This window comes from Ursus maritimus, unplaced genomic scaffold (assembly GCF_017311325.1).
Source record: "Ursus maritimus isolate PB19 unplaced genomic scaffold, ASM1731132v1 scaffold_35, whole genome shotgun sequence".
Classification (NCBI taxonomy): Eukaryota; Metazoa; Chordata; class Mammalia; order Carnivora; family Ursidae; genus Ursus; species Ursus maritimus.
In genome coordinates, this window is record NW_024426119.1 from 3,662,772 (window position 1) to 3,683,168 (window position 20,397).

Here is a 20,397-nt window from a genome sequence, read left to right on the forward strand (position 1 = left end):
AAGGAATTTATCCGTTCCCTGTACTAATTTAACGCTAACTGTGGTCTTGCCAACTCTTAATGCTTAATTACTACACCAAAAAGTAACACGCTCTTAGGCCATGAATTAAAAATCAATTTTACAGACAAAGGAACTAAAGCTTAGATGGATTAAGACATTTATTCAAGAAAGCATATCTAAGCTAAATTTCCAACCCAGGCCTTATTCCAGATTAAAAAAAAAAGACCACTTTAAAATGGAAACACCTTTTCTTCGCCTAAAATGTTAAAATTTGATAAGAAACACAACACATGGCCTTCTAAAGACCGAATTTTTTAAAAAAAGAGTTTATTTATGAGAAAGAGAGAGAGAGCGCCCACGCACACCAGTGGGGGGCAGAGGCAAGAGGAGAGAGAGCAGTCTCCCCCCTGAGCAGGGAGCCAACGTGTGGTTCCATCCCAGGACCCCGATCATGACCTGAGCTGAAGGCAGATGTTTAACCCACTGAGCCACCCACGCAACCCGAACCAGAACCAGATTTTTAAAAAGGAATTAAAGGGCTAATGTCCTAAGAAATTGCCTCAGGAGGGCTGAGATCTATTACAACACCTCAAGAAAACAGGAATGCATTCAGCAACTCATTTCTCCAAGCATTTCTTGAGCGCCTACTATTTTCGGAGAGGTCAAGATACAAAAGGAGTACGAATTGATTTCAGTCAATAAGCGCCTAACTCTGGGAAGTGAGAGTGATATGCTTTACTGTGGGCTGTTTGATGATGTCGGATTTGTTTTCTACTCTGTTTCCCAACATAACCAAAAGTGCCTTCCACGAGAGCCGCAGAAGTTGTCGGACTTCTCAACACAAGCCAAGCTATATGTCCACAGCTGTCCCAGTGCGGATTAACTGCCAGGATCCTGCTCGCAGAGGACTGAGAAACTTTGAAGAGGACTTCCTTTGTTGGCCTCCGATTGGAGCGGCGCTAAAACGGCGCGTTTGGAAGCGTATTCAAACCGCGCGCCCAACCAGTCGCTTCCCGGGGCTCTAGCTTAAGGATCGTGGGGCACCTTTGTGTTCTGCCGCCCGGTTTGTGCGCTAGGACTTCCTAACTTCTGGTAGCTGGGAGAGTGTGAATTCCGCGAACAAACCAGGTTGATCCCAGGTGGACGCAGCCTAAACACCAGCCCGCCGAGATTTAGGCGCCACCTCTGCTGACGGCAGCTACTTCCTGGTTGTTTTGCCCTTAACTATCATGGCGGCCGGTTGCCTTCGGTCGGGCCCACTGCGGTTGCTCAGAAAGCCAAGGTAGGGCAATTGGGTCCACAGCCCGCCCCCCGCCGCCGAGCTGCCGGGTGAAGCCTAAGCTGTGCAGCTAGTGGTGAAGGGGGTATAGGAACAAGCCAAAAAAGACTAGGACCCAGCGCCGTGCCGCTGTGTGCCCACCCGTCGTCTCCCGGCACCAAGGCTGCTGGAGCCCAGGGTGTGTTTTCCTTGTCCCCGCCACTTTCCAGTCCCTGGCCCAACATGATACTGACCAAAGCCCAGTACGACGAGATAGCCCAGTGCCTAGTGTCTGTGCCGCCCACCAGGCAGAGCCTGAGGAAGCTGAAGCAGAGGTTCCCCAGGTAAGTGTCCGTCTCTCCACTCGCACAGCCCCTTGCCCGCAGCAGCTGTGCCTGGGCATCCCAGCCGGCGCTTAGGAGCCACGTGTCACACATGAGCGGGGAGGAACAAGAGTGTCTGGTGTTGGGAGATCCAGGATGTGAAAAGGTTTCTTCTTTCACCTGTCTTCCACAGGAGACTCTGAAATGGAAGAATCCCTGGCAGCCTCCCAAGGCCTTGAAATTAAATTCAAGTTCACACACGTGTATTGAAAACTTGGTGTGTTCTAGGTGATGGCTGCACATAGTAGGCGCTTCATAAATGCCTGGTTAATTGACAGATACTAGGAATGAATGATAGGTGGCAAGGCCCTCTCAAAGTGGAAATAGAATTCTAGATTCAGAAGGAGGAAATGGAAGACCCTTTTCAGTTGGCCCCTGGAAACAAACAGGAGACACAGGCCTAAAGGGGCCTCCTACTGTTCAGCTTTGACCCTCTAAAGCGATGAAGTGATCTCAAGTGTTCTCAGTCCAGTCAGCGAGACTGGTGCCCTAGGAATTCCACTCCTGGGTCAAGATTGGCCATTTTAACAACTATAAATATATATATATATATATATATTTATCTGTGATGTATTCTTATAGATATGAAACTATATACAAATATTATTAATAAAGTACAAATTGAAGAGTAAAGGTCTTTTATGACCTCAATTTTTTTTTGAAGGAGTCAGTTTTCCTCATCTATAAAATGTTTTTAATATTATCCAGATATAATTAAAGACAATATTTTTTTCTTTTATAGTTTTTAAGATTTTTATCAGACTTGCTAATAAGGAACAAAATTGACAAATTGGAATTTAATTTTCTTTCATTAACTCTTGGTGACTCTGCCAATGAACAATGAAATGGGGGAAGGCTGGTTAGCTGAGAGAATAGGTAGATTTTTCTGAGCAGTTTGAAGATGGGGCATACATTTAGATCTTCTGCTCTTGTTATGTTCTCATATTACTACTGTATTTTTGCTTCTCTTTTCCTCTCCCTTTTCCTCTCCTCTTCTTCCCCACCTTCTTCTCTTTATCTCTTTCTTTTTTTTTTTTTTTCCCCTTTTCACCTCCTCATCTCCATAAGAGGCAACCTCCCCATATGCTTATGCAGGACTTATGAAGTACACTAATGAAAGATTCCCTTCGTTTGGGGCACCACGCTCTCTTGCCTATTCTCTTCTGCACTTTCCCCCCCCCTTATTTATGATATGACCAAATATTTGTCAATTTTCTCAAATACCATTCAGGGAATAACTAACTCTTCTCCCACTGGAAACTTTATTTAGAGTCTGTACTACTGTTCTGCAAAAGAAGGGTTTAAGGGTCAGTTAGCAGCATGAGTGGAAATTCTGATAATTGTGATTTTTGGAGTTGACTTCACAGTTTTCATTATGGCTCTGTTTTACAATAGGTGGTTGTCGCAAAGGCCTTGAACGACCTTTAGATTTGATAGTTCATTTTACTAGAGAGTCAGTTAGGTAAGGACCTCATAGATAATTTCTGGTGGTTCAAATAGGTTAAGTGCCTTGTCAAAATCCCAGAGATGTTTAAAGGTAAAACAGTGTAGAATACAGGTTTCTTGACTTTCAGTTCAGAATTCTACACTATGCTGCCTTGATTAGTGTTCATATTAATAATAATAACAGTGACAATTATTTTTTGGTGGCATTCACGTACACTGATTTTCTAAAGAAAATCAAAGTACTGAAATGGTTTTGTTTTTGTTTTTAAGATTTTATTTATTTGTGTGTGAGAGAGAGAGCATGTGCACGAGCAGGGGTGGGGGGATCAGAGGGAGAGGGAGAGAGAGAATCCCAAGGTGACTACACCCGCCCAGTGCAGAGCCTCACTCAGGGCTCGAGATCTCCCCATCCCGAGATCATGACCGGAGCCGAAATCAAAAGTCAGAGGCTTAACAGACTGAGCCACCCAGGTGCCCCAGTATGGAAATGTTTTTTAAAAGTTGCTAAAAATTTTATTTTCCTGATTTTAAAAGTTTTGCATGCTCAGTAAAGAAAACAAAAATTATTCATAACTGCAAGGCCCAGAAAATTTCTTTTTAACATTTTATCTATTTCCTCGTAGTCTTTTTTCAGTGTAATACTGTCCGTATTAATATAGTTTGTAGGTCTTCCTGTTCTTACTTAACATATTGTGAGCGCTTCTCATAAAATTCTTCACAACTTTTTTCAAATAAATGATACCATATTATATATGTACCATCCACTTCCTTATTATTGGACATCAAAAGTTTTGTTTTTCTAATTTTCTGAAACACTTGGTATATAATGCCAAGTCTTCTGTTTATTTTCTTGCTTTAGATTCACAGATGTTGAGAGTGACTGTATCAGTAGTTTTTAAACTTTTTGGTTTCCAGATCTCTTTATATTCTCAAAGTATATATATACTCTTTATACTCTCTTATATCCTCAAAGACCCCAAAGAAGTTTTGTTTATGTGGATTACATCTGTTGATATTTACCAAAATATAAATTAAAATTGGGAAATTAAAAAAAATCTTATTAATTTATTTAAAAATGACAGTAATAAACACATTTTGTGTTAACATATTTTTATGATTAATCACCATCATTTCAAAAAAGTAGTGAGAAAATGGCATTGTTCTACACTTTCGCAGATCTCTTTAGTGGCCGTCTTAAATAGAAGGAAGACATCTGCTTCTGTATTCAACCTGTTGTAATATGTTGTTTTGATAAAAGAGTATGAAGAAACTCTAGCTTCAGACAGATGTAGTTGGAAAAGAGAAGATTAGTTTAATAGGGTTTTAGGTAATTGTGGATATTTTTGTTACTACATAAAACCTAACAAGTGGTATTTTCTCAAAGGTTAATTGCAATATAGAATGTGAAACCGTATCATGGAGCTTTCACTCTGTTATATTATAATCCACTGGCCTGTCTTGAACTTTGAGTGGATCTTTCACCCATGCATGATTTTTATCATCCATGCATTGTTGTGAGTTATGCAAATCTTCCAAATGTTGTCACCTTTCATTATACAGTATCAAAAAATCACGTTCGTCAATATCCCCACTGATCTCATCAGAAAAGTATGTAAGATTTGAAACTGTCAAGCTTATGGTGATGGGTGCAGAGTTTTCCAATATTTGAATTTTCCCTTGAAAGCTCAAATTTTATCATTGCAACAAATATTATCAATTGTTTTCTTTGAAGTGACAGGCTTGCATTATTTTTGAGAAAATGTCTTCCAGATACCCAAATCTAAATAATTATACTTTGCTTATGGCTCATTCAAGTAAAAATGGTGTCCCATGGAAAAAGTGGCTAGTTCAGCTCTCCAGCCATCATGTAAGTGTTCTCCCTTGAGTCAGCCGTCATACTTGGATATGCAGTAGATGTGCTTTGTATTTGCTTCTTACTTTGTCATATAGAATGTTGAAAGGATGCATATTCAAAGGTTGAAATTTAATAAAATTAATAAGTGAATCTTAAGATATTCTTATATGAAACTGGCCTTTTTTTTTTTTTTTGGTCCTACAAATGTGTTACAGTGAACTTTACAGTGACTCCTAGAAATGTTTGCCTGGCCTTGAGTTCTGCGTAGGGACTGGCAGTTTTACCCACTATTGTTTTTGCACCATCCATGCAAATTTCACACAGGGGAAAAGGCAAATCATGTCTTACTATTTCCATAAAAATAGTTTTGACTTTGTAGACCCCTGAGAGGGTCTCAGGGACTCCAGGAGTCCATTGGAGTCCATTGACCATACTTGGACAACCATGAGCTATTTCAAATCAAAGGATATGTATGTTTGAAGGATTTTGGTGTATATTGACAAACTAGTATCAAGAAGATTATACTGAGGCACCTGGGTGGCTCAGTCGGCTTAGCGTCCGACTCTTTTGATTTCAGCTCAGGTCATGATCTCAGGGTTGTGAGATGGAGCCCCCGCCCTCCCTTGGGCTCTGAGGTAGGCCTGGAGTCTGCTTAAGTTTCTCTCCCTCTTCCTCTGCTTCTCTCCTTCCTTTCCCTCACCTCTCTCCCTCTCAAAGAAAAAAAAAAAAAGAAAAAAAGAAAAGAAAAAGATTATACTAATCCTGTTACTATGAGGGCATGGAAATATCTGTCTCTACAACTTTGGCCAGCATTAAAGAGTGTCATTATTTAATCTTTAATATGATTGATCAAGAATGACATTTTCTAATTTGCATTTTTTATTATTATGCATTGTGTATTTCCCCAGTCATTTATTGACCATTTAACTTTCTTCTTGAATTACCTGCCTGCTGTCCTTTGTATAATTTTACATTGGAGTGTTTGCTATTATTGTTTATTGATTTGTTATTGTTTAGTGATCTGCATATGTTAAGGATGTTGATCCTTTACATGTCATATCTGTTGCAGATATTTTCCCAGTTGTTTGCTTTTAAATATTGTTCTATTTTTTATTTTTTAAAATTCTTTTTAAAGATTTTATTTATTTATTTATTTATTTATTTATTTGAGAGAGAGTGAGAGCATGAGCAGGGGTGGGGGAGAGGCAGAGGGAGAAGCAGACTCCCCACTGAGTGGGGAGCCTGGTGTGGGGCTCCATACCAGGACCCTGAGATTGTGACCTGAGCCGAAGGCAGACACCCAGGCGCCGCTTGTTCAATTTTTTCTATGCTTAACTTTAAGTTAATGCTTTTTTTGCAGAGAAAGTCCTATCCTGTCCTAAGACATGAAAACTAAATCTTCACCTAAATTTTCTTGTAGATTCTTTATGGAATTCTTTCTTCTTAATTATTTAATCTCTCTAGCTGAAATGTGTTTTAGTATATGCTCAAAGGTAAAGATGTAGCTTAATCCCCACCCCACACCCCATACACTCACTGTGGCTTCTACTTGCTAGCCTCTCTTATCCATGACTTCTTTGTTTTCAATGAAATTGCAAATGTATATCTTTACAAGTCACTGGGTTGAGCCTGGGCAGTCCCCTTAACCACTCTGGTTTTTTAATACTTTAATTTAAAATGAAGGGATAAGGCTTTATGATATCTAATATTGTACAACTCAAAATTCACCCTCATTCTATTCTTTTCTGTTCTGCAGTTTTATAGGTAATGGACCCTTTGGGCCCAAGAATATAGGGCATACTGTGTTTAAGTACTTGCTGAGTATGCATTCATTGATTTGCATCTTCCAGCTTATTTCCTGGACCTCCTTATTCAGGTAGAAGCCCCCAGCCCAATCAGGTTATATTTTACATTTTGTTTTCCTGTCTAAACACTACATATGTACCCGATTATACGTGTGTGTGTGTGTGTGTGTGTGTGTGTGTGTGTGTAATTCTTTGAGAGTTCCCATATACCCTTCACACAGGTTCCCCTAGTATTAACATCTTACATAACCGTAGTACAATTATAAAAATCAGGAAATTAATTTTAATGTAGTTCGGTTAATTACTCTATAGTCCTGTTTTGAACTTTTGCTGGTTTTTTCACTAACATCCCTTTTCTGTTCCAGGATCACATATTAGATTTAGTTGTCATGTCTTCTTAGGCTCCTCTAGTCGGTGGCTATTCCTTACCATTATTTTTTGTCCCCTAAGTTTGTACTTGATGTTTTCTCGTGATTAGATTGAGGGTAAACTTCTTTGACAAAAATACCCCAGAAGTGCTGTTGTACCCATCTCAGTACATCATATCAGGGGGTGCGTGACTTTATGTGTCTTATTGCTGGTAAGGTTAACCTTATTCACTTGGTTAAGGTGTCATGTCTGCCAAGTTTCTCCATTATAAAATTGCTACTATTCCCTTTCCAATAATTACCTTGTGGGGATATGCTTTGAGTCTATGCAAATATCCTTTTTCTCATATCACACTTTTCTGTTGATATAAGCATCCATCAGTGGTGCTTGCTTGAAATTGTTATTAACGGTATTTGCCTAATGGTGATTTTCTATTTCTCTCACTGGAATACTCTTTCAACTAATATCATCTACTACCACCATTTCATGTGAAACAATCCATCCCACGGTCAGCTCGTGATCTTCACTGGTACTTGCAATTTATTCACCTCTTATGGCATTTGGTCTGTAATAATTCGCTGCGTGCTCACTATGTGTGTGGCACTATTCGAGTATTTTTTAGAAAACAGATAGGACATTGTAGTAATTAATTTTGAATAACTTGGGGCCCCTGGGTGGCTCAGTTGGTTCAGCATCTCCCTTTGGCTCAGGTCATGATCTCAGGGTGCCGGGCTCGAGCCCCGCGGCAGACTCTCTGCTCAGTGGGAGCCTGCTTCTCCCTCTCCCTGCTTCTTCCCCTGCTTGTACCCTCTCTCTCTGTCAAATAAATAAAATCTTAAAAAAAATTTTTTTTTAATAACTTGTAGTCTGAGGAAAGAATTTAAGACACATCTAGTAGCTATAAATTATTAAAATCACAGAATCCATAAGGGATTTGTGGAACATTTAGTACATGTATGTATAGTCAGGTGGGTTTCGTTGAGGAGATAGGCCTTGGTTGGAAATTCCTTTGCTGGTAAACTAAGCCCTTTGGCACAAATTTATTTTTTCCCTGAGTTCCCTTGTCATGCATTAGTTGTTTGGTTGCTATTTATGCCTGTACTAACGAGTCAGAAGTCAAACTCTTGATACTGTACATCTCTAAGCAAATAAGTGTCTATACCTTACTGCTATATCTTTTCCCTTAGGGATCCTGGCTCCGCTGTGTCTACGAGTGCCCTCCCCATTCTTAAGTATGGTTTTTTGTCTTAGCCCACAACATCTACTGGATCTTGGATGCTCTTGCATCATTGTCTAGGCAACCATTTACTCATATGAGGCTGTTCCTAGAGAAATCTCACAAGGAGTAGGTAAAAATGTGTTTGTCTGGGCTCCCTGTATATAAACCAATAGAGTTGGTTCATTTTCTTGAGATCTGCGCCTACTTTTATCTGAGAACTGGAGTCAGGGCTGGCTCTATTGTGTATTTGTCGGGATAGAACTTAGTGGTACTTGATGGTGGACCTAGGGTCCAGTCTGGTTAGGAGTGGAGTAGCTAAGAGACTTGCTTGGGATAAGCACACTTTTATTTAAGTTTTACATTTGTTCAGAGTGGCTTAGTTTAATTTGGTGCTGCCGTTGACTACAGTTATCCTTTTTTGAATAATGTTACCCCCACCTCCAGTGATGCATTTTAAGCTGTTCTCTTGTCCCATGGGGAGTCTTGTATTCAGTTGTTTTTTTAATTCCTATAACCATTTGTTTTGGGGGAATGACTTGGCGTTGCCACTTTTATCTGAGTCACAGTCGCCTCATCTGTTAAAAAAAAAAGGGGGGGAGGGACAGAGCTCCAAGGCTAAGAAGTAGAAGAAGCAGGATTCAAACCCAGGCAGAGTGTGGCTGCAGACTCTTAACTCTGTGTTGCCTCTTGCCGTTCAGTTCCTTAAGTCTGGGTGAGGATTAAGTAAAATAAGGCATGTACAACAGGTAGCATAGTGTAGACGTTCTGATAAGTATTTAATGGATGGTAAATATGACTACTGTTATTATTAGAATTTAGTAGATGGCCTACAGTAGAAGAAATGTCTGAGTACTAACCTTCTGAAACATATAACAAAATTATGCTTTGATACTGATCAGTTGATTATATGGCTCTGAACACATGGATTTAATCATTAGGTGAATATGGCCCAGATATCAGAAACTTGTCTTGAATCTTTCATAGTAATATATACAGTCATTAAAAAAAAAAAAACGAACTTTTGAACTCATATGTACTGATTTTTAAGAATTACAGTAGCACATTGCAGTCTATAATTAATAGTAATTTACTTAAATTGGAAGATTATTCCTATTCGCCTTGTTCTCTCAGTTGAACGATAGTTTCTACTCAATTTTTGGCCAGTTTTCTGTTCTTTTGATAAAGTTGTGGTGCACCTGAGTTCCAGAATAATGAGTGAGAGAAGCTTATAAAGGGAGGGAAAGTCAGCCTTTAATCAAGCTAGAAATTCGTTTGGTGGTTTTGCTAAGGAAATATAACTAATTTACATGACCTTCAAAAACAGTACTCATATACTTAGGAAATATATCTAGGAGTATTTCTGTATTGATCTTTAGGGCAAATTGGAAAAGAAATTGGCCTAAAAAGTGGCCTCAGAAAAGAATATGATTATTTCACGTTATTTCCTTTAGTCATCTTTTAAAATATGATTTTTTTATTTCATAAGGTATCAGGTTTTTATTTTGTTGTTGAATCGTAGCCTAGCTTGAAAGACTCTTCTGAAAGGTTATTTTATTAAGGATATGGCACCTTGCACTTTGATCAGGTGTCTGTGCCCTTTTTGGATTTGCATAGTTGCAAACGTGAGACGAGCTTGAATTTCTACGAAGGAGTATTTGGAGAAAACCTCAGATAATGTTATCTTGAGAAGAACCCACATGCTGACTCTATTTCTTATTTGAGGGAGGAAATTTTCATGTTATTAGATTATTGACTTCATTTTAAAGTATATTCAGGCATCAAACTTTAGTCTACTAAGTAAGAACTCATATCAGAATGTTTACAGACACAATAAAGAGGAATTATGTATCTCTCCAGGAGGAAAACGTTCAATAGATGTTTAGGATAACATTATCTCGTTATTTGACTTTCGGCAAATGTTGACTGAATTTACCAGTATGTTTTTTTTACACCTTTTGTGCAGTTTTGCCATATTGGTTGAATTTTCCTTAAAAACAAAACAATCAATATACAAGTACTTTTCCAGAGTAAGTAGGAAAAGTGACCCTAACATATAAAAGTGATATACCAGTGTGAAAATCCTATGGGAGATGGGTAAAGAATAAATTTTCCTTTATTTTTAGTTGGCTTTTTCCTGAAAGCAAATGTTTTCAAATATTTAATTCAAGGTGTCTTTCTCTCTTTTGCTGTCAGATTGCTTCTACCGTGAGCTGGTACACAGTGAACACAGTAAAGGTGTTGGGGTGCAGCTTCTAAGTGAATGATGAGTCTCCATTTCTTAGGGGAACAGAGCAGACAGCCGGCTCTGGGATGGTTTGATCGCTCTATGGGCTTCGAGAACAGCATGGAGCAGTCTGTGCCTCACGTATTAAAGGCAGTACATAGCTGGTCAGAGGTTCAACCCTTTCCTGGCCACTTTGGAGAACTACATACCTGCCTCTACTTTTCTTTCCTCTTTCTTTCCATCCCTACCTTTTAGGCATCTTGATATAACATATGTGAGAGTTAATAGTTCTTCATAACTCAAAGCTTCCTTCTTGCCAGAGAACAGTGACAAGATGGACATTGCCAACTTTTTCAAGCGCTTTCTGTTGCTTGAGGGCTGATCTTTTCTGTTCCTTCTGGTTTCAGGACAGTGTGTAAAGTTTTTTTGTTTTTTAACCTAAGTGTGGTGTTCAAATCATGACCTGATAAACACCTGAAGTATCATTGAGATAATGGAGAGGTCTGCAATTTTCTATCCAAAGTAAAATGTTAAAATATCTTAAGACTTATTTCCTTTATGTGTTTTCAATATTGAGATTCAGCTGCTAAAATGTTTGAAAATTTTTAAACTTAGAGAAATAACTTCAAGACCACGGGAATAAATATTTTGAATCGGAGAAAACAGTACAAGCAGAGGAAAAAGTAAGTGGAGTCATGTTTTTTGATACTGTTATTCAGTCAAATAAGTAAGTACTGGGTCTTTCCGTGACCAGGTGCTGGCCCCTGCTAATTGGACTGATTCTGTATGAAGCTTGGGCTTTTTCTGAGGTTGTCCTGGGGGCAGTAGTCATATACAAGACTAAGACTTAAAATACATGGTACATTTTCACCCTTCCCTCCCCCCAGCATAACTCATCTATTTCTCATATATTTATTTTTATTATTCTTAAGACTTGTCCTTTGCTCCAGGCTCAAGAAAGGATGAAATACAAACTCTAATCTTGTATTTATCCTGTTTTAGGAAATAGGAGGCATAGCATGCCCTTGATATTTACAAGGGTTATCACTTCATGACTGTTGGAATCCCCAAACACGCAGCTAGCACTAGAGAGGATGGCAAAGGTCTAAAGCTTTGTGATGCAGGTATTTGGCTAAGCTCACTTAGTAGCTAACTGACATGGTCTTCCCCAAATCAGGCAGGTGGTATGAAAGATTCAAATTTATACTCCACAAACTCATGAATTATGTTTGTCTTGAATATTCGTGATCACTCTCAGATAGAGCTGGGGATGTTTAATCCAGGAATCCTGTGGGTACCCAACTCCAGTGCCAGGATGAATAGAAACACAGAGTGAAATCTGTTTGTGGTTTGTCACTCGTGCCCCTGCCACACCGTAGACTCCTGAGATTCTCTAACTTATAGGATGGTGTTTAAGACTAGTAGGGGAATAAGGCTCTTTGTAGGGTAGCCTTCTTGGTAAATGGGACATGGGAGAGTAAAGCATCATTTAAATGCATCTTTCTACAATCACTTCTGAAATTAGACTGGCGAATTATTATTTTTTTATATTTTTTGTTTCTGTCTATAACTCTTCCAAGCTGATACCATCTTTTGCTCAAGGTATATTACACTGCTATTTGTTTTTGCTGATAATATTGGTAGGGAAAGCTAATAAAATTTGAAATTAACTTGCACTTCAAGCCCCATTTAGCTAAGATAGTAAATGGACTGGGGCTGCGAGAGACTCTCTTCGTTGTATAGCATTAAAAAACCTCACAGACCCTTACAGTCTAGATGTAACAAATAGCTCACAAACATCATTTCTTAACTGGAGAAGTCAACATTATCTGGATTTTTATTTCCTAAGGCCAACTAAAATGCACATATAAAAATAAAATACATTTAACCTCCAGTTTATAACATATGAATTTTTATTTGCACTTTGGTAGACATGTTGAAGACTCTTGGAGCAAATCACAAAAGTTTCTCCAGAGGAACCTGCATATTTTAGATTCAGTGACTTCTAGAATGAGCGATCATCTAGTCAAATCAGTTAATGTTGTTGATGCAGAAACCGAGGGAGGTGTGCCACCCAGAGATTTGAACAAAGTCACACAGCTGGAGGTAAAAGCCTCCCTTTACGCTCTTTAGCTGGAGATCTCAGATTCCTGTCTCTTGAGGGGCAAGGCAGGTACCAACAAGGAGTGAATGAATGAAGCTGGTCTGGGTGGCATTGTGGCAAAGGGAAAGGACGGTGGTTCGTGGGGACTAACGAGGCAGCTGCCACCTTATGCCAGCCATCTGTCACCATGCAGGAATGTGGGCCCCATGCCGTAGGGTCTTTTAATCTCTGGAGAGCAGCTCTCTATATCTCACTTTTTAGAAAAAATATTCTGAGTTTTAAATGTTGTCAATTTGTTGGCGTTTTTAAAGACACTGTGGGCCAATGGTTTCCTGGCCAAACAGGACAAGTCTGTGGGCTGAATTTGGCCCACAGCCAGTGGGTGCTGGAGCTGGCTCTTTCTGGCTTGTGAGAGCTGATGATAAGTATCTTTTCCTGACTCTACATAAACTGTGACCTCACATCCAGTAGCTGAAAATCAGTCAAGGTGGGAGTGTTTACACCACAGAGATCGGCTAACTTGCGACAAACCTGCGCTCTCCCCACTGACAGCAAAGGCATTTCTTAAGCCCCCCCACACTACTGCATACCATCACCAATTGGAGACTTTCACGTTTCCAGAATTTTCTCAGTCCAGTTTATTCTGGTCTGTTTATAGCTTTTTTCCTAAAAGGACTCAAAATGCTTATGTCTGTATTTCATTTATTCTTATAATATTTTTGTTGGGCTATCCCCCCCTTTTTTTTGTCCAAAGAGAGGATACATGTATTTTTTTCCCACAATAGTTAATGTGGGAACTAGAATGCCAGTTTTGAGCCTGAGCAGTACATAATATCGTTGGTATTATGATACATATCATAACGGACATTTGATTGACCTGACCTGACGAAAATGCTGCTTGGTTAAAAAAGAAAAAAAGCCATATATGTATGTCTCATTCAAGGAAAATTGATTCCTTTCAAAATAGATTAATTAGCTAACTTTAGGGATATTACAGTGATTCTTTACTCTGTCTAGGAATTTGGAAATGTTCCAATGGTATACCTGAGGGTTTATCATGTCAGAAATTATTTTTTTGAGAAACTTCAAGCTTAGCTGTTACATCTTCAGTTGGCAGTTACTCCAGTATACAAAGAAAATAAAGCGTCTCTATAATTATAATGAAAAACAAATGGGAAGATACCCAGTTGATTATAATTTGATTTAGTACAATTTTATAAAGACTCAATTATCACATGTTCAAATGTGTTTCTTTTCTACATTTAAAGTGTTAGTAATAAAGTAATATGACAGTGTACAGCTAAAACAAATGGATAATAAAATTAACAACATTAGGCACGAATATGTAAATTTTAGAATAACAAGAGAAATTCTTTGTGGGGATAGGCCCCCATGAGTGGGCTGGGCAGGTGGTATTGAGTTTGGTAGAGTTGTCATAGCCTCTGCTTGACCTTGGGTGCTCTATTAGCTCTCTCTGCTTATGGTTAATTATTTTATAAATCGATAGGAGCAAAACCCATTATTGGGAACTCCAGGAGGCGGTTCAGTTTTTTGTTGTAAAGGCAATTTTATAAATTGGCTTAAAACGCTTGGTTCTGGAAATAGACCTATGAATTCTGGCTTCATGACTTACTTGCTGGGTGACCTTGGTAACTTTCTTCATGTCTTGATGCCTTACTTATAAAATGGGATTGTTATGAACTTGAAACGAGGTAGTACATATAAAATGAGTAGCATAGTTGCTAATACTATGCTGAATAAATACTTGCTGTTTCTGTTATTGTTACCGTTATTGATTTAAGGATGCTCATTGCAATGGTATTTATGCTCATAATAATTGGGCTGAGGATGTCAGAACTGAAAAAATTTTACCTAAAACCAGACCCTTTATTTTCTAGGTTTCCAAAGTGTTTTTCATTTACTCCCAGGATAATAAGAAACCTACTTTTAGTCAATATCAGTAAAGTCCTTAGGTGATAGTGGCAACCAAGATGGGATATTTTTTTGGGATGACAGATGAGGATATGTAGGTTTAGGTTGATTCTCCTCTCCCCCACCCCAGAGTAAGTGGGAATGTTAAAACCTGAAAATTTTTAAGTATTTTCTTGTCTAATTACTCCTCAAATATAAACTCCTATATTCTGGAATCTCTTTTACATTTCTGCCCCACCTTGATAGCAAGGTGGTTATGAATTTATGAAAGATATTAGGATGAACACCCATTTTGGAGTCAGGGTTCTGCCACCAGGAAGGAGCTGGAGTCCAGTAATCATGTGAGTTCAGCCGTAAGTCTTCCAGGACATGGAGATTTTGTGGGATACTCCAGATCATAACATGAGTGTGAACACTGGTTTTAGTGTTCAATATACATATTAATAAATTTGAAGAATGAGTGCTTTTTAAACAATCTTAAAATCTATTGATGCTACTAATACTGATTATGAAAAGACCTTATGGTAAATACAAAGAAAGTGCATAAACTTTTTAAAGAAAATAGATATGTTGCCCCTTAAGGCTTTGGTTATTATTAATTGCAGTGTATTCTAAAATGCTGCCTGCAAAGAATTTGCTTAATTTATCTTATTTGTGCAGTTCTGCTGATCATATCATTGCAATAATAATGAATTGGGCAAGATAGCAATTCTTCCCCTTCCTTTTCTATTCTGTTCATTGTAGAGCATATCTTCTAGGCTCTAGGTTGAGAATAGGCTTTTAGGTTTAGAACTACTTCGTACTTCACTTAAGCTACTTAGACCAGATTGGAATAAAGGTATTAAAACTGGTTAGAAATCATTGTGTTTAAAAATAATAATAATAATAGTAATAATAATAATAAAATAATACTTAAAAATTTGAATGATACTCTGAAAAATAGTGCCTGTAGCCAAAGGTAATGGGAACGTCATAATTGTACTAGGGATTGTAGTTTGAGGACCATGCCTTATAACTCTTCTGAAGTGTGAAAACGAGACTTGGTTAGTTTTATTTCATCTGTTAAGGGTGTGTAAGGAGTCTAGATTTGGCACATTGTCATGAAAAATATTTTATTCATGTTATAGCTTTTTGGACAATTGTATTCTGCACTGTATTACAATGGCACAATAAATTGCTGAATATACTGTCTGCTGAATATGACTTTACCATGAAAAATTTGATGCATAGAGAAGGAAAGGTTGGAATATATCAACCTTTTCTGACAAGGGACTTTGAATTTTGACCTAATACAGGTGACCTTTGTGCGCAATAAAAGTGAGCTTAATCTTGAGGTCAAGGTTGAGGTGAATGGCAGAGCTTATGCTGATTGTGGGTACTTCAGAGCCTACCTAGCTATTGGCTAAATGGGCGTCTGGCACTTTTTTTTTTAATTTTTAGCATTTTCAGGAGCTTATTTATAGCAAGTTGTTTAGCTCTTTAACACTACCCCGTTTCCTCAAATCTCAGCTATCTGTTTAGTTGTGGTAAGTTTGTCTGTTTATTTATAAAGTTTACTGTTTCTGAGTGAAAGGTATGAGTGTGCTATTATTTTCTGTTCCACAGATAAGCCATAGCTAAAAATAAAAATGTTCTTATGGCTTAAAGAAAAGACAGCTGACATATATAACCTTGGAAATGAAAATATATCTTCTTTTAAGAGGTTTATTTCTTTGACAAGTTGAACTCTTGTTATCTAACTTTGGAACTGTCAGAAGAATTTTTAAGTAGTTTGTACCTTTATCTAGATTATAATTAAGAGACCTCTCATGAATTATTGTCTTAAAAGGTTTAGATGATTTAGAGACTGGTTATTCCCTTGAAAGTTCCTTTGAAATGCATCCACTAATGCATTTACATTAGAATATTACGTGATATAAAATATTTTTAAGGTTTTTCCTGCTGTACATAAAAGGAAAATTTTTTTAAAACACAAATTTCACTATTAAATATCTCAACTGTTTTGTCATAGATAAATTACACCTTAGCAAATGTCAGGAAAAAAAAAAATCCTGTCAGTGTTACATTGTCTGAGCACTTAGTGAATATTCTGCCCAAATAATTGTTAGACGCAACAAACAGTTGGGGGAGAGTGTCAGAGCCTCTAATGGAAAGAAGTTCTACTCTTTTAATCGAGCCTGCAAAATATATTCCCCAGGACTGATCAGCTCTGAAGCACTGAGGTTTGATGATTGGAATGGCAGGAAACCATGCTTTCAGGACATAATGAATTGACGAGGCCATCCATCATTTGTTAGCATACGCTGAAACGTGGGCTATGTGTGCAGAGGTCTGTGATTTAGTAAATACTTGGGAGATGAATAGAGCTTACACACAGGGGAAGATATTGCTGGCCTTCAGCAGCCTGAGACCCAGGCGCCTGCTGAGAAGGCCATCTGACGGCACATCATCAGTAACCGGCCTGTCACAGTCAGCGGTGCCCACCGACCATCGCCAGTATATTAAATGCATTTTTAATATCTGCTTCAGTAGATTTAATGAAGAAAATTTAGTTTCCATACTCCAAGCACTGCTTCCTCAAGTGTTCTAAAGCATGGACTCTTGCCTACATGAGAAAGGGGGAAGACCATGCCGGCAGCTGGGAGAATTGATGGAAAAGGACGCTCAGACAAAATAATGTGCAAATAAAAAATGCTTTTAGCGGAGTTGGTATCTTGTTGATGTAAAAAATCTCATTTTTTTTTAAGTGGCTTTTGATTAGTTTCTTAAGACCTAATTCCCTCTTCTCTCACAAGCCCTTTTCCTAGGAGGCTTGAACCTACTGGCAAGAGATGTCAGCCTTCTGATCAGATAGGAAATATTAGAGGGGGAATATTACAGTTTGGCATAATTTGTATAGAGAGACTCAATTTCAAATTAGTTTGTGTTTTGAGATACTGTTTGATTCTTAGGATTTTTGCATGAAGCTATAGATATAAATTAGGATTTTTCTTACCTAGTTACTTCCACATTTTTCTAATGAACTTTACTCATTAATCAGGTTAGTATATTTTTGTCTGGTGTCATGCAGAACCGCTCAAAATGAATGAGAGAAAAAGTAGTTGCCAACTTGATTAAAGAGTGCTCTTATACTTCTTGGACTATAGTGTTTCTTTAAAAATTGTAATTTTAAAGTGTTCTATTTTTATATTCCGGCAAAGTGTGTAGATTCATTCTTTTTAATGAGTTTCAGTGTTGACATTATTTACTACAAAACAGCAAGACAACCAATTAGATATTGTTGCAAGCATGCACTTTAAGGCTTTCCCCTCTTGTTTAAAAAAAAAAATACAGAATATGCTCTCATGTTCACAGAAGAAGAAGCTACGGAATGGGACCTATAAATCTGATTCCTGCATGTGTCAAAACAGTAATGTATTAAATGCATATTATTATAAAAATTTAAGACATGTCTTAAACACACTTACATTTTTATAACACATGGCAATATTAAATAATACATTTCCTTGTTAGCATCTGTTTGCCGTCATTGTTGGCAAGACCTATGATTTATTGCTTAAATTAATGACCAAGACCATTTTGGACCTGATATATGCCCCTAAGCTTATTACATCACTAAATAAAATAAAATGTATGCACTTGTGACAGAGTTATTTTTATAATTGTTTATCCCTTTAAGTGCCCTATTCAGTGATTCACTGAAAGGTTCATAATGGTTGGCTTGTAACCAGAAAATAATCTCAGAAAGGTAAAATATATTTCTTGTCTAGAAATAAAATGCCAGAGTGATGGTGATGATAGGGGTCCCAGCAAGAATTTGCAACACTCAAGCCCGTTGTTCTTTTCTTCAATGCGCTCAATTAACTCTTGCTGAATTTTTTTTGATGCATGCCTCTCCCCCGCCCCCGCCCGCCGCCTGACAATTCTAAAAGCTATCTATTAATGGTACAGCTCATCTTAATGTAAACCCTTCAATATGGATGAAGTGGTTTTGCTCTGACATAAAGCTGCAAGGGTTAAATTGTTCTTTACCAATGATTTTTTAGGTGCCAGTATCACCACGCATTAAACTGAGCAAGATTCTTTTCCTATTATTCGTTGTTTTCTTTTGGGAGATGATTGGAGTTTTACTGTTTTTATATTGAACTCTATTTGACTTCATAGTCTTTATCTTTCCTTTCTGAGGGTGCAGTATGATAGACCCTTCGGTATTTTTACAGTAACCTGTTATTCATCTAAAGTCACTCTGCTGCCTGACTTGTAATACAATATAATATGGCTTCATGGTTTTCTACTTCACATGAAGTGTCTCATTGACTGTCAGCTCGCCTGTCACATGATGGTAAGGCAAAGTTTTGGGGAAGCTTAAGCCTTGCTTCTGGACTGCAGTGTCTACACCTTGAAACAGATGGAGGCTCTTTGGGTACCTGAGAGTAATCCTTGTGGGAAGATGATTATTTTGTAGATATCTTGGGACAATTATTGCTCGTAAAGGAAAACAAAACTTAGTTCCTGAGAAAAATCTTTCTTTTGTCTTCATCTCATTTTTACTGCATTTTAAACCAAACAGGTCATTGGACATTGAAACAGGTTTTTGTTTTTGTTTTTGTTTTTTGCTTAGTAGTGTTTCCCAAGGCATTTGATCTGGTAAAATTTTTAATGGTTCTCTCAAAAATGATCAGGCCAACAGACATTTGTGATTTTCTTGAAGATCCGTATTGGCCTTTTCTACTTCAGGCTCTCATCTCCCATCTCTGATCTTTATACCTTCCTTTTCATCTCATCTTCCTTATCTGGGAGACCTGTCTCCAGATGAAACATTTTAAAGGAGAATTGATAAATAAGAGTCTTGAATGCCAATGTCTAATTGCTTCTCCCCTCTCTCTCTCCTGTTCCCTCCCCTACGTGTTTTGTTTTGTTTTTTTGTCCTTTGAATATTTGAATATTGGTTTAGATCCACTAAGAATATATATATATATATTTTTTTTTTGCTTTGACCATTGTAGTTACTTTTACCTGTTCATTGGAATGTATACGTTCCTGTCTTTTGCTTTCTATTTGATTCATTGTGAATTCCTCGAGGTAAGAGCCATGTGTTTTGCTGTCATTTTATCCTCCAACTCTTTCCTTGAGAACCTACCACGGTATTGTGGTCCTTTGTGCAGTCAGTGAATTCCTACTACCTTTCTAATACGGGTCAATGCTTATTTCTATGGTCTCTCTCTCTCTCTCTCTCTTTCTCTTTTAAAGATTTATTTATTTATTTGAGAGACAGCACTAGAAGGAGGGGCAGAGGTAGAGGGACAGAGAATCTCAAGCAGACTCTCTGCTGAGCGTAGAGCCTGACTTGGGGCTTGATCCCATGACCCTGAGATCATGACCTGAGCCAAAACTAAGAGCGGATGCTTAACAGACTGTCGTCTGTTAAGGCGTCTCTCTATGATCTCTTCTGAGGAGGAGATAACTTAAAAGTGTGTATTTCTTCATTTTGGCCGGTACTGTTCTGTCTAGTACCGTACAAAGGACTTGCTATTCTTTCGTAAGATTGTTTCTTAAGCTCCCACTCTCTTGGTCAGGATGTTTAAGTCCTATTTAAAAATATTAAAATATTCAGTAGGCAGCTAAGTGCTTAGCCTAGTGTACTACTTAACACTAAATGAAAGTAAAATATAACACAGACATGGAGCCATTTGTTATATTTTAGTAGATGAAGCCATGGCAGTGTAAACCTTAACCTTGTAATTTTGTGAGTTCCACTTTATCATGTAGCTGTAAGGGTAATCAAAATAAATCACGGGAGAT

At 37.9% G+C, this 20,397-nt stretch overlaps 1 protein-coding gene across 6 annotated transcripts in view; it reads left to right on the plus strand.

Annotated features, from left to right (window-relative positions):
* Window positions 1–476: 476 nt before the first annotated feature.
* CDIN1 (CDAN1 interacting nuclease 1) overlaps window positions 477–20,397 on the plus strand; it is a 211,583-nt gene continuing 191,662 nt past the window's right edge. For 2 of the 6 annotated variants that reach the window (XM_008702266.2, XM_008702268.2), the window contains exon 1: window positions 633–1,602. In XM_008702266.2, coding sequence (XP_008700488.1) covers window positions 1,502–1,602 — 101 coding nt within the window. In that variant the 5' untranslated portion in view covers window positions 633–1,501. Of the gene's footprint in view, window positions 1,603–20,397 lie in introns of all 6 variants that reach the window. The other 4 variants (XM_040620438.1, XM_040620439.1, XM_040620436.1 and 1 more) reach the window with 4 other exon arrangements.